The 13,341-nt window shown below is 42.5% G+C and overlaps 1 protein-coding gene across 1 annotated transcript in view; it reads right to left on the bottom strand.

The window, feature by feature from the left end:
* The window catches only part of SH2B3 (SH2B adaptor protein 3), a 115,727-nt gene that overhangs the window by 75,364 nt on the left and 27,022 nt on the right, over positions 1 to 13,341 (bottom strand). The window contains exons 2-3 of the mRNA XM_069960779.1: positions 8,669 to 8,710; positions 7,470 to 8,270 (exon numbers count right to left, since the gene is read on the bottom strand). Of these exons, the coding sequence (XP_069816880.1) occupies positions 7,470 to 8,243 (774 nt within the window). The 5' untranslated portion in view covers positions 8,244 to 8,270; positions 8,669 to 8,710. The remainder of the gene's footprint in view (positions 1 to 7,469; positions 8,271 to 8,668; positions 8,711 to 13,341) is intronic.

Raw genomic sequence — 13,341 nt, 5'->3', positions numbered from 1 at the left:
TTCTCTGGCTCTACTGTCCAGCTGCTTTGTCTTCAGGCCCCGCCTCCTCCGGCTGTCAATCATTCTGGAGGAGGCAGCGGTCTGAAGATACAGCGGCTGGACGACAGAGGTAGAGAAGAGGATGCCAAAAGAGGATCACAGTAGCAGCGCTCTAGGTAAGTATGTACTGCTGTGTTATCTGCAAACTGACAGCACGGGTATATCTGTGCTGTCAGTTCTCTTTATTATTATCGCCCCCACATCCCGTTACACTGGGAGATGTGCAGCCGATAACAAATTTTGAAGCCCGCTCTACAGTCGATCAGTCGAAAATTGGGCGCTTTCCCTGTTACTGCTTGATCGCTGTCACTTTTACACAGGCTGATTATTGATATTTACACTTCCAGGGTAATTTATGTAAACACAAGGCCATGTGTATCAGTACTGGCTCAGGGAGCATGTAGTCCTTCTGCCCATAGAAGCTAAAGTCCATGTTTAAAAAATATACATTAAAAAAATACAGTTACTAGTAACACAAACAGTGGACCAAAGCTTCCTATTCCAAAATCATGGTTTTAGCCAATATTTCTTAAAAAGATTTTCCAGGACTCTCCTAAAAACGTTCATTTTCTTAAAATGGAGACAATAACATGCAGTTTGTTAGTTTTTAATATCCCTTAATGACCGATTATACGCCTTTTTACGACAGCTGGGCTGTCACAGAATATGGAGCGAGCTCACGAGCGGCTCCGCTCCATATGCGGCTGCTGACGATTGTACATTACAGCTGACAGCACTGACAGGAGGCAGGGAACGAGTGCTGATACCGCTGATCACTGCTGATCCTTCACAGGTCTCAATCAGTTGTGCAGCTTATAGCAACATTTTAAAGGATATGAGCGTCTTCCAGATCGGTGATGGTCTGACCATTCTGTCTAAGCCATGTCAAAAGGGACTTAGACGTTTTAAGGCTATGTTCACAGCCATTGTTCACAGTCAAACAGCAGCCGTTGTTGCACTGAAGATTGCATTGATTTTAATGCACAACGGCTGCAAATAATTAACATGTCAATTATTTTCCCAGCCATACTGAACAACGTCCTTTGTTTGATACATTGTGTATACAGGATGTGGATCACTGCAGTCTGCTGAGACCTCCACTGATCCTAAGAACAAGGGCACAATTGCCCCCCAAATAAATAAAGCACTCACTGACGGGTGCCGACAATCGGACCCCCAATGATCACCTTGTTATCCCTTACCCTATGAAATACCCCCTTAAGAATATTCTATAGGAGACTTATAAACATCCCCCCCCCTTCCCGGTCACATGTATTGTGAAACGTCTGGCACGCTTTATGGACGCATTTGTTTGTTCTATGTACGAGGACATTTATGATGTTGCGACTTCTGCAGAAAATACAGATAGAAACAATAGTCAAAGGAAGTAAAACTTAATATGAAGAAGTGCAACCGTTCAGGGAATTTTAGGCAACATTATAGTCTGAGGCGTGCAAATTTCTATAGAAAGTGGGAGAGGATGTTGTGACTTCCCCTGTAAATCTCTACGGACGAGGCGCGGGTGGGCTCTGTACTGCAAAACACATTTAACCCAAATATCTGTTTTTCTATTAAACTATATTGATTCCTGTTCATTGCATCTTAAAGGAAAGGTTTCATACTTAAAGGCAATGTGTTCCCTAAATTTTCTCTTACTGATTAGAGTCAGATACTAAGGGTGGTATTACACGGAACGATAATCGTTCGAAAAATCGTTAAATCGTTCGGATTTGAATGATAATCGTTTTGTGTAATAGCAGACAACACTCAAACGACCAATGAGAAATCGTTGGTCATTTAATAGAACTTGGACCTATTTTTATCGTTGATCATTCGCAAATCGTTCGCATGTAATAAGACGTCGTTCGGCCGTTTGCAGTGGTGCAGTGGTGATGATAGGACGAACGCAATAACGATCATCGTTCTGTGTAATTGGGTGAACGATTTCAGGTCGTGTAACTAAAACTTCAGGTCGTGTAACTAAAACTTTTCTGATTAAAGTTTTTAACTTTTTAAAAAATATTTAAATTTTTGTACATTGTTATGGGGGCAGCCATCTTGCCTGTGCTGTTCTCAACATCATTTAGTGACATGCTTTACAGCAAAACTCATGGACATAGAAAGACTATGTCCCCTTGAGATTAATGTGAGACATTACAGATCACCATAGACACAACAGGAAGTCTCAGCTTAGTTTTAGCCCCAGTGGTGAGAATGAAAACTGCAAGATATCAGAATTATTTTATAATATAGAAAGAAAAATGGAATTTTATGCTTTTGTAAAAATGTCTTGAAAATTAAATAAATAAATAAATAAATAAATAAATAAGAACATTTCAAAAAAAGTCACCAAAAATTCTTAAAGGAGAAGTCGTATGGACAATAAATTCGCCAGGAAGGCACGGTGTCAGAAAATAATAGGCAAGTAAACTCACCCCTCTTTGTGCCTCGTAGCGCCGCTCACAGGTCACGTATACAACTCTTTCAGGCGGTTTCATAAGGATGAATAGAGCCATGGGTCATGTAGCTCTATTCATAACAAAGAAGCCAGGGGCCCGATACAGAGATCGTCGGGGGGTAGGGAGGTCAGACCCCCACAGATCTCTTACTTTTTCCTATCATGTGGACAGGGGACAAGTTAATGTTGCCTGAACGTCCTCTGTAATGTTGTAATGTCCCCTCTATGTGCGGTCACACAGGTATACAGACCTGGGGTTAGCAGAGTGCGAATATATATATGTATGTGTGTACGTTCAGCCCTTTCCAGATAGAGGTCTTTATCAAACTAACATTTTCATTTCACACCCAAACCCTCCATCTGCAATCCATTACGTGCACGTCATCACAGGGAACTAGGAAGACAACAGAAGACAACAGTTTTTGATGCATCAATAAAACATTTCCCGACTGTCCTGTTATTTGCCAAAGTAAATATATTACCTTCCGGTGCTCTTCATGGAGAGGTAAGTGTATGCAAAAGGCGTACAAATCATCACAAACGTTACTCGGGGACATCATTTCCATACAAACTGCTGTTTGTTAACCGCTCTGACAGTTTTCACTCACTCATTCACGCTGTTAGCTGAAAACATACAAAAACATCCATCCACAATTGTATCTCCTAATGTAAATACAAGAAATCTGGGGATAGAAACTTTCAGACTGCACAAAGCCAGACGGACATAATATAAATAAATCTCACCCTATTAATATAGTTAGGACTTTGTAAAGAAAGAAAAAGCGTTTAAACTACACTTAAAGGGGCCTTAAAGGGGTTCTCCAATTAAAACTTACTTGTCCCCTATCTGCAGGATAGGGGGACAAGTAATAGATAACGGGAGGTCCGACTTCCATGCCCCTTGGCGATCTCCAGATCGGCCCCTGGCTCCTTTGTTTTGAGTACAGCTATGATTACGGTACGTGACCTGCGTCTCTATTCATTCTCTATGGAGACGCCGGAAAGAGTCAAGTGCTGCACATAGAGAATGAATAGAGCCGCGGGTCACGTGTCGTATCCACAGCTGTATTCAAAACAAAGGAGCAGGGGCCAATATGGAGATCGCCGGGAGGCATGGAAGTCAGACCCAATACAATCTCGAACTTGTCCCCTGATTGGGGACAAGTACGTTTTAATCGGAGTATCCCTTTAGAGGGAATATATTATCTAAATACTATTCCCATCATGCCTGTAAAGCCAAAGCTTTAGCTGTCCAGGCATGATGGGAATTGTAGTTCTGCAACAGCTGGAGGGCTGAAGGTTCCCCATCCCTGCTTTACAGCAAGACTCATGGACATAGACTACAACAGACAGACTCTGTCCCCTTGAAATGAATGTGAAATATTACTGAGCGCGCTCTGTGACCTGTGAAGAGGTCATTCTCAAAGGGAGCTGCTATTGTCTCCTCTATCTACTGGTGTCACATGACACTGCAATGCTGTACAGATCACTTTACAGCAGCCTCCTCTTATCACTACGGACACAACAGGAAGTCTCAGCTTAGTTTTAGCCCCAGTGGTGAGAATGAAAACTGCAAGATATCAGGATTATTATATAATATAGATAGAAAAAACAATCACCAAAAATTCTTAACATGTTTAACATAAAAATATTATTTAAAAGAATAAATGATTTTCAGAAGACACAATCCCTTGAAGGTCCTTGCATGACGGGAGGCAGCAAATGACTGACTGGTTCTAGTCAGTGCGGTCAGGCTCGATCGTTCATACTGCCCATTCAATCTCATCATTATTGGCTGCAAATTCTGCTCAGACAGATGTGGCAGTAATAACCAGAATTTCAATGGAGACACAACAGAATCTGCTGATAAATGCTGGCTGATCGCTGGCCCTTTAACATAGGACGATTATTGACAATAAGCATTCCTAAGATCACCTGCAACACATTAAGTGCAATCATTGGCTCAAATAAAAGGGCATTTAAAGGGGTACTCCGGGCTGGGGGCTTTTTTGCGTATGGCCGGGGAGGAGGTGGATGAGGGCAATGACATCCCCTTACCTCCCCAGTTCCAGTGCCGTGTCCCGGATCGCACCGGTCTGGTCCGCGCTGCCCGTCCGCTTCCTGGCCACTGAAGCGGGCTTGAGACGTGACGTTTCAAGTCCGCTTAGCCAGTCAGTTGCAGAGGTGGGATCCCGCCTCTGCCACTCACTGGCTGAGCGGACTTAAAACAACACGTCTCAAGCCCCTGCAGGAAGCGGCCGAGCAGCACGGACCGGAGCGGTGTGATCTGGGACACGACACTGGAACCAGGGAGGCAAGGGGACCTCATTGCCCTCATCCACCTCCTCCCTAGCCATACACAAAAAAGCCGCCCAGCCCGGAGTACCCCTTTAAAGTCGTTCTTTACAGTGGACAGTCCCTGTTTATTACCAGAATCTCTTTACAATAAGCCAAGCACAGACAGTCCTCCCTACTGAGACCACCAGACATCAGCTGGAAGCACCAACACCACAGAAGAGATAAACAACTGTTCAGGTACCATGCAAACCAATGGCTTGTCTATGTAATACAGGACTGAGACACTGACACAGGGAGAGACACTGACTGATCGTTTACACTATGGAACAGCCAGTAATCGGCCAAGTACGGCCGATAATCGTTTGGTATAATATGTAATATTACCAAGCTTAATCAGAACTTTGATGACAAGAAGAACACCTGAGATGAAGCCTGGCAATGCTAATCACATGACAAAGATCAATGCTGCTTATTCCCTTATGCTAATAAATCATTAGGTGTTTGGATTTTCTTTCACCTGTCAATCAACGCCATCAATTTTGCCATCATATGTTATATAGCGTCAGCAGCAACGCTCTATATGTTTAGGAGCAAAAATGGACATATCCCCTCAGCATCAAACAGCCAATACAGAACTGGAGGCCAACGGCATACATATACTACTGTCCGTGTTTTTGTCAATAAATTTAGTAAATAAATTTTAGACAACCACATAAACCAGTAATAACATCATACACACACAAAGCAGCCTCTCAGCTATAGGCATAGTATAACAAAGAAATGAGAACTTCTGCTATGCACATACAGCCATCTTATGGGGCCTTGGTTTGCTCTATATTTACCACAAATTTACTTGGAAGAGTTCATGAAGCGACATGGCAATCATTGTACTATCCCAAAAGTTTGGTTTGGAATAATAAAGACCATAGATAACTTTCTAATTGTTGAAGCATGAATAAATAATACAACAAACAAAAAGAATCAACCTGAAGAAGACGCAGGTCACATTATATTATATTATAAGTAAGCTCTTTTAGTAGTACCTATACATTCAGTGCTTACAAGGTTGCATATAATCTTAACTAGAGACGAATTAATCAGATTTGTTATAATTCGTACAAAGCAAAACTGAACCCCTCATCTCTTTCAGGCTTCCGGCTCAATGCAGAGGAAGGATACGGACTATGGCTGTGTCCATGTTTTCCAGGCAATCCCGGGGCGGTATCCTTTCTCTGCATGGAGCGGCAGCCTGAGGTAGAGGAGGGCAGATCAGTTTTGTTTCATACAAAGCAAAACGAATCTGATTCGCTCATCTCTAAACTTAACATTTTGAGACTATTTTGAAAGTTAGAGGCTATGGACGCCTTTGAAAAACATTTCATACTTATGATGCAAAAAAAAACCATATTTCTCCACATGTTTATTAAAGATTTTGCTTACTTTTGCTTCAACAGCCTTCACAGTATGCTGTGTGAGCTCTATTTTCTCTCTCTACATTTGTACACTGCCTATATGATTTTCCCAAGCAGGCTGCCTTGTATCTGCTGTCTCCTCTTTCCAGTCACTGTTAACTGTCCACTGGGGCTTTTCTCCTCCTGTCTACTAACTGAGCCGGGTCCACAAACCCTCCCCTGCTGTAAATCTTTGATATTGAGAGAAAAGAAAGCCAGAGACTGAGTAACAGATAAGTGGCAGGAAATTGTGAATAAAGACTATTTAGAAAGTTGCTTCATTTTACATCCTGGAAACAAATCCACAATTAATAAAATCAGCGCAAAGGTGTCCATAACCTTTAGGGTAAATTCACACGGGCGTCTCGCACAAGAAATCCGCAGCTAATCCGCAATACATGTATTAATAATAATAAGAATAATATGTGTATTGCGGATTAGCTGCGAATTAGCTGCAGATTTCTTGTGCGAGACGCCCGTGTGAATTTACCCTTAAGGTAGCCATAGATAGTAGATGAGCTTGGACTATCCAGCTGCCAAAAGATATTTCCAAAAGATGTCTGGATTTCCAAAATATTGGCGCAATGGTCATGACTTACACAGGATGAAATCATACAACCAACTATTGTCATAGCAAAAAATCAATCCACTGAATGCTAGTATACTCTGATCACATAAAGACACATTAAAGGGGTTATCCAGCGCTACAAAAACATGGCCACCTTTCCCACTCTCTTGTCTCTAGATTGGGTGGGGTTTAAAACTCAGTTCTATTGAAGTAAATGGAGCCTAATTGCAAACCAAACCTGAACTGGAGACAAGAAAGGGGGAAAAGTGGCCATGTTTTTGTAGCACTCTTTAAAGGGGTTATCCAGTGCTACAAAAATATGGCCACTTTCTTCCAGAGACAGCCCCACTCTTGCCTTCAATTTGGGTGCAGGTTTTGTAACTCGGTTCCATTTAAGTGAATGGAGCTTAATTGCAAACCGGACCTGACCTGGAGACAAGAGCGGTGCTGTCTCTGGAAGGAAGTGGCTGTGTTTCTGTAGTGCTGGATAATCCCATTAATTTATCCTCGATCCTATGGACATTTATGAATCAACAGACAGACATCTAAAGTCGATGAGAACCTTTGAAATGAAATAACAGATATAGGTGAGGACAATGTATAAGTAATATCCTTCACAACAAGCCCATAGTAACTCATCTCTTCTTGCACTTACCTTGGGTGGATCAAACAATTCTAATAGATATTCCTCATTTTCCAAAGGGTTTCCTTTCCGTAAGATCAACCGACACCTTTGCCAAAGAGTCCCACTGTCCATACTTGTCTCGTCCACCATGCTGTAGCTTAAATGTCCTTCTTTTCGGATTTCAACCACAGGCTCCCTTTTTAAAGTCCACTGCAAAATCCTTTTATGCCAGGTAGGTGACTGTGCCAAATCCGTGTCAATGTCCCTGGCTTCCGATGGATCTGCAGACTTCCTCCGGAATATATTTCGAATACTCCTCCTGATATCACTGAAAGAGAATCGAATGAATTGTCTGGGAGGTGGGGGAGTGATGTTGCTCTGAAGCTCCTCGGAGCTCCATGCTTTAGGCACTTGTTGGACAGTTAAGTCGCTAGATGTCTGCTCAGTGTTTTCATGGCGAGCTGTCAAGTCCACCTCCACTTTTGCTGCAACCGTACTAGGAGGGTCTTCCGATGTCCTGCCACTTGTCTCTCTATAATCTTTTACTCTACTGAAGGGAAAGAATCTGTATTGGTCCATGCCCCAACTTTCCCTCACCTCGTTCCTGAAATACTGTTGGAAAAGATCCGTGAACTGCAAGGAGAAGTTCTCTGCGGCCAGGATGTCATGGTGCGGGTTTTGGTTCGCGAACAACCAGTACTGCTTTGCCAACTCTCTGGCCGTGGAGATGGCGTGAAGCTCACAGAACTCATTCCAGCCCTGAGGGACGGAGGAACTTTCAGGTTGAATAGTGTCCCCATTCATTGCAGTGACTGAAGCAGTTGTGGTATGCTACGAAAGCAGAAAAAGGAAACATTAAATGAGGGGCTTTCCACTGCCAATTCACTTGTGTGATAAGAGGAAGCTTCAGAATGAAGCGTTCACTAGGCTAAAATACCTAAAAACTTCAAAAAGAACTGTATTTTGGTTCACGGCCGTCAACCAGGCTAGGTTTGAATGATTGGCAACATAAAATATGATATAAAGTAAATAATTAACCTTAAACTATAAGATACCATGGTTACATCATACCATGTAAATGTTAACTAAAGTATATTATGAAGATCTGGTATAATAGATTACCCCCCTCCCCCCCAAAAAAGAAATAAAAAAAAATATATATATAATAATAATAATAATAATAATAATAATAATAATAATAATAATAATAAAGGTTATAGCATACGTACATGCTATTGCTCTTTTGTGCAATGGTACCACTGTTTTCCAGCCTGTGAAATATAATACAAAAATTAAGTTATGAATAAAAAGTATTTCAATAAATATATGTATATATATATATATGTATAGGTGTATATATGTATATTATGTATAATCATAAAGATTTTATTTGGTATAAATATTTGGTGTGCCTGGCGTTATGTGACATACACCGTCTCTTCGGTTTAGTATCTGCATTATTGGTACGGAGGTCAAAAAGCACCCGTGATCAGGTTGTGCATTTCGCCCTATTTTCTTGGTATGGCTTAAAGGATCTGGCACCAGGTTTATACTGCTTTAAATGAGGGCAGCATAAACTAGTAATAGATATTCTGAACAGATCGGTGTATTACTTACATCACTCTCTTCAGCAATTCTCCTAATACGCAGGAGAATGGGCTTGGTGCCACACCCCTACGCCCGCCCTCCAGATTCTGATTGACAGCTGTCTGCCTATATATGGGATATTTACACAGCGGTCAATCAGCAGCTGGTGGGCAGCGGACTACTTATTGTCCATGTTATTTAGGAGGATATCTCTGGATCACCTGCACAGAACAATGTAAGTGATCCATCATTCTGTTCAGCTTCTCTGTCACTAGTTTATGCTACCCTCAGATAGGACGCCATTAACCTACTGACAGTCTCTTTAAGCTCAAAAGGTCATGAAAACTGCACCATTGAATGCAACACAAAACCTGGGATAGTTAAGTATTTTTAGTCTGTATTGCAATAAGATATATTTATTTTATACATTTTTTTATTCATGTATCGTCCACAAACACTTTCATCACTCACATCAGTCCCTGCCGCCATTAAGTCTCACAATCTAAATTGCAAATGAGCGTGGGAGGAAACCAAAGCCCGGAGGAAACCCATGCAAATACAAACTCTGTGTAGATGTCGTCCTTGTAGATGCACCACTCCTATAGTTGGGCCCCTATGCATTGGGCAGCACTGCAGACACAGTATAAGGGGCAACACTGTTAGGGCACCAGGATGGGAAATTTGTACAGTAGCCAGGATGATCATATGGTGGGATGGATGGTCAGTGACTAACGTCTCCCCCTAAGGCCATGTTCACACATAGTATTTCTGTCTGTTCCACTCCTGATTTTGGTTAAAAAATACTAAGGGAAATAATATGTGTAAATATATGATGTTTTTTATGCATTAGCTTCGCTCTTATGAGACAATCTTTCATCTATATTGCATCAATCAGAGGAGGAGGTAGTTTGATGATAACGTTCAATGTATCTTGAACACGATGGCTGAAAATAAAGGGCCTATTACACGGGTCGTTAAGAGAAGCAAACGAGCGCTCTTAGCGCTCGTTTGCTCCTCGTTCCCCGCTCGCTGCCGCCGCTATTCAACGCGGCTGCAGCGAGAGGGTGAGTGCTGGAGGAGGCGGCGGGGAGCTGCGGGGGGGCTGCCCGGGTGATCGCTGATCGTCCGGGCAGCCCATAGGATATAGCAGCGTCTGCTGCCGATGCTCCTATTCAACGGAGCGCCGGCAGCAGATCGCTGCTATATCAGTCGCTTGTTTTTCAACATGTTGAAAAACAAGCGACTGCAACAATCAGCCGACATGAACGATGTCGGCTGATCGTTGCACTCTATTCCACGGGACGATTATCGTCCGTAGCGGCCGAATACGGACGATAATCGTTCCGTGGAATAGGGCCTTAAATGAGCAGATGGAATCTTTACTTTGGAGAACACAGAAGTGAACAAAAATCACCAAATAAATAGTAACTAAAGAGAAAACAGCTGTTTGTAGGAGCAGACGTCACTACACAGGTGCATGATGGGAAGGTAACAACCTCCTTCTTGCTGGACTTAAATAACTAACAACTTTTTTTTAGTAGCCATGATTAAGGGTGCGTAACACACTTGAAATACGTTGGCGGTCAGTGGGGATGCCGTTGTACAGTCTGCATTTGATGGTGTTTTTTCAACCTATGGATCGTGACGGACTCAAGCCTTCTTCTTGAACACCAGTACAGGCAGTTTGACTCTATAAAGGGAGGACTTCTACTACTGCTTCCTGCTGGATCCACTTCTGGATGTGGTTCTAAATCTCCAGTACCAGTTTTTCAAAAAAATCTGCCATGTGTGACAGCAGCCTCAGAGAGGACATTGAAGCTGGCATCCACACATTAGGCCTCATCCACATACCAGTATTTTCAGTACTTTAAAGGACAACTCCGGCGGGACCCCCCCCCCCCCCCCAAAAAAAAAACAAAAAACACAGACACACACAGACACCATACTCACCATCCCTCCGGTGACGATCGCCACTCCATTCGCCCGCCGTCCGCCTCACCGTCACCTGCGTCCGCCGTCCAGCGATGTCTCCTTCTTCCGGGTCCATGAGAGAGAAAAGGCTGCCAGCGCGCTTGCGCACCGGCAGCCTTTTCATTGGCTGGAGCGCATCACATGGCTTCCAGCAAGCTCAGCCAATCAGGGCTGAGCAAGCTGTAAGCCATGTGATGCGCTCCAGCCAATGAAAAGGCTGCTGGTGCGCATGTGCACCAGCAGCCTTTTCTCTCCCATTCACTCTCAATGAAGACGCCGAAGAGGAAGAAGACCCGGACCGGCCCCCAGCTCTGACATCACCCGACACCAGAGAAGAGGACCGTGACGACCGTAATAGGTAATGTATATATTCTTTAACTTCCGGGGTGGGGGGTCGGAAAGTGGGGGAAGGGGGCCAGACCGGGTATTTAACCACATTACAAAGTTATATAACTTTGTAATGTGTGTTAAATAAGCCAAAAAAATTTTTCGCCGGAGTTGTCCTTTAATAGGCCCATTGATTTCAATGGGGTCATCCACATTATCAGTTTTTGTCCACTGATAAGTTCCGCATTAAGGCTGGGTTCACACTACATATATTTCAGTCAGTATTGTGGTCCTCATATTGCAATCAAAACCAGGAGTGGATTAAAAACACAGAAAGGATCTGTTCACACAATGGTGAAATTGAGTGGATGGCCGCCATATACCAGTAAATAACGGCCATTATTTCAATATAACAGCCGTTGTTTTAAAATAACAGCAAATATTTGCCATTAAATGGCGGCCATCCACTCAATTTCATCATTGTGTGAACAGATCCTTTCTGTGTTTTCAATCCACTCCTGGTTTTGGTTGCAATATGAGAACAACAATACTGACTGAAATATACGTAGTGTGAACCCAGCCTAACTCTGTTAGAATACGATCACTCTGAGGGATAGACGAGAAATTGAAGAGGAAAGTTTTCTGCTTAAAATTTTCTAGTCTTCTGCTCTGGTAGAATAAGCACGGAATTCGAGCGGAAATTCAAAGCCCCAATGACGTCTATGGGATTTCTCTAGCGGAATGACGCGTCAATTCTTTGGGCGGAAAGCGGCTCTGCGTACATAAACTCCGCCGTGGGAACAAGAGAGTGGAAATTCCATTGAACACAATGGGACATTGCTCTGTAAATATTTTACAGGTGGAATTTCAGGCGTGGATTCCGCTTCAAATTCTTTGCCTATTCCTCAGTGTGAACATACCCTTATACAGACAATGGTGCACCCGTGTGCCATCTATTTTTTACTGAAACATTGCCTGGACAGCTACACTCTGGGGTCAATATTACATTAGATGAAGGGATATTTAATGATAAATTATCGCAAATGAGATCGTTTATCGTTCACCGTATTATGCTGCAATTACATGGAGCGATAGTTCACCCAATCAAACAATTAAGGATTTCGAAATAATGTGTTTTCTTATAACGATCAGCGTTTAGACTGTCTATCGTCTGGAAAATTCTCTATTGCGATCGTTTTAAGATCGCTTAAGCCTATCTCACACATAGGGTGAATTGGTGAAAGACTGTTTACACAAAGCGATCTGCAAATTTTTTAAGTGAACGACCATTTGAGAACATGTTGAAAGATCAAAATGAACGATTTCTCGCTCGTCGCTTGATTGCTCACTGTGTTTACACGAGCCGATTATCGCTTAAATGCGATCGTTATTGTGAACCTTCGAATGATAATCGTTCCATGTAATCGCAGCATTACTCAGAACAATAGTCATTAGTTACGATTGTTACTACCATTGGTTACTCCATCTGATCCCAGCAAATGGAGGAACCATGTGAAATTACACTGAACAATTAGTTACCGAATGTCGAATTACAGCAATTAACAATGATTTTGATGTCATCACCAAATGATCGATGAACAATTTCTCCACAATGTCCGCCATACGGTAGATAACAGAAAGGGGGGGGGGTAAACATTATCCATACTCAGGTATGTAAAAATAAAAGGGCCAGGGCTATGACGTCTGAAGAAGTACTAAGTGATGTGATATTTGTGGGTGTGGTCATGCACAAGAAGGGAGGGGTATGTAATCGGTCACTGTGGTTAGCTATTGCATCATTTCTAGGTTGCATGTTTATGTAGAAAAAAATGGTAAGGAAATTGACGTGCTTGTTACAATCAGGTTTACACAGATTATTGACCAAAAACAAACAGATATTCCACTAAAAGCGTAAAACTAGGTTTCACATGTTCTCCAGGACTAAGCAAAAAGTTCTAGTACTCCCCATCAATATACCTGATCAATAAAAGTTATAAAATACAACCATGTTCTGGGG

Source organism: Dendropsophus ebraccatus, chromosome 3 (genome assembly GCF_027789765.1).
Source record: "Dendropsophus ebraccatus isolate aDenEbr1 chromosome 3, aDenEbr1.pat, whole genome shotgun sequence".
Classification (NCBI taxonomy): Eukaryota; Metazoa; Chordata; class Amphibia; order Anura; family Hylidae; genus Dendropsophus; species Dendropsophus ebraccatus.
The sequence above is the reverse complement of the archived record's forward strand: the minus strand, read 5'-3'. Positions and strand labels throughout refer to the sequence as shown.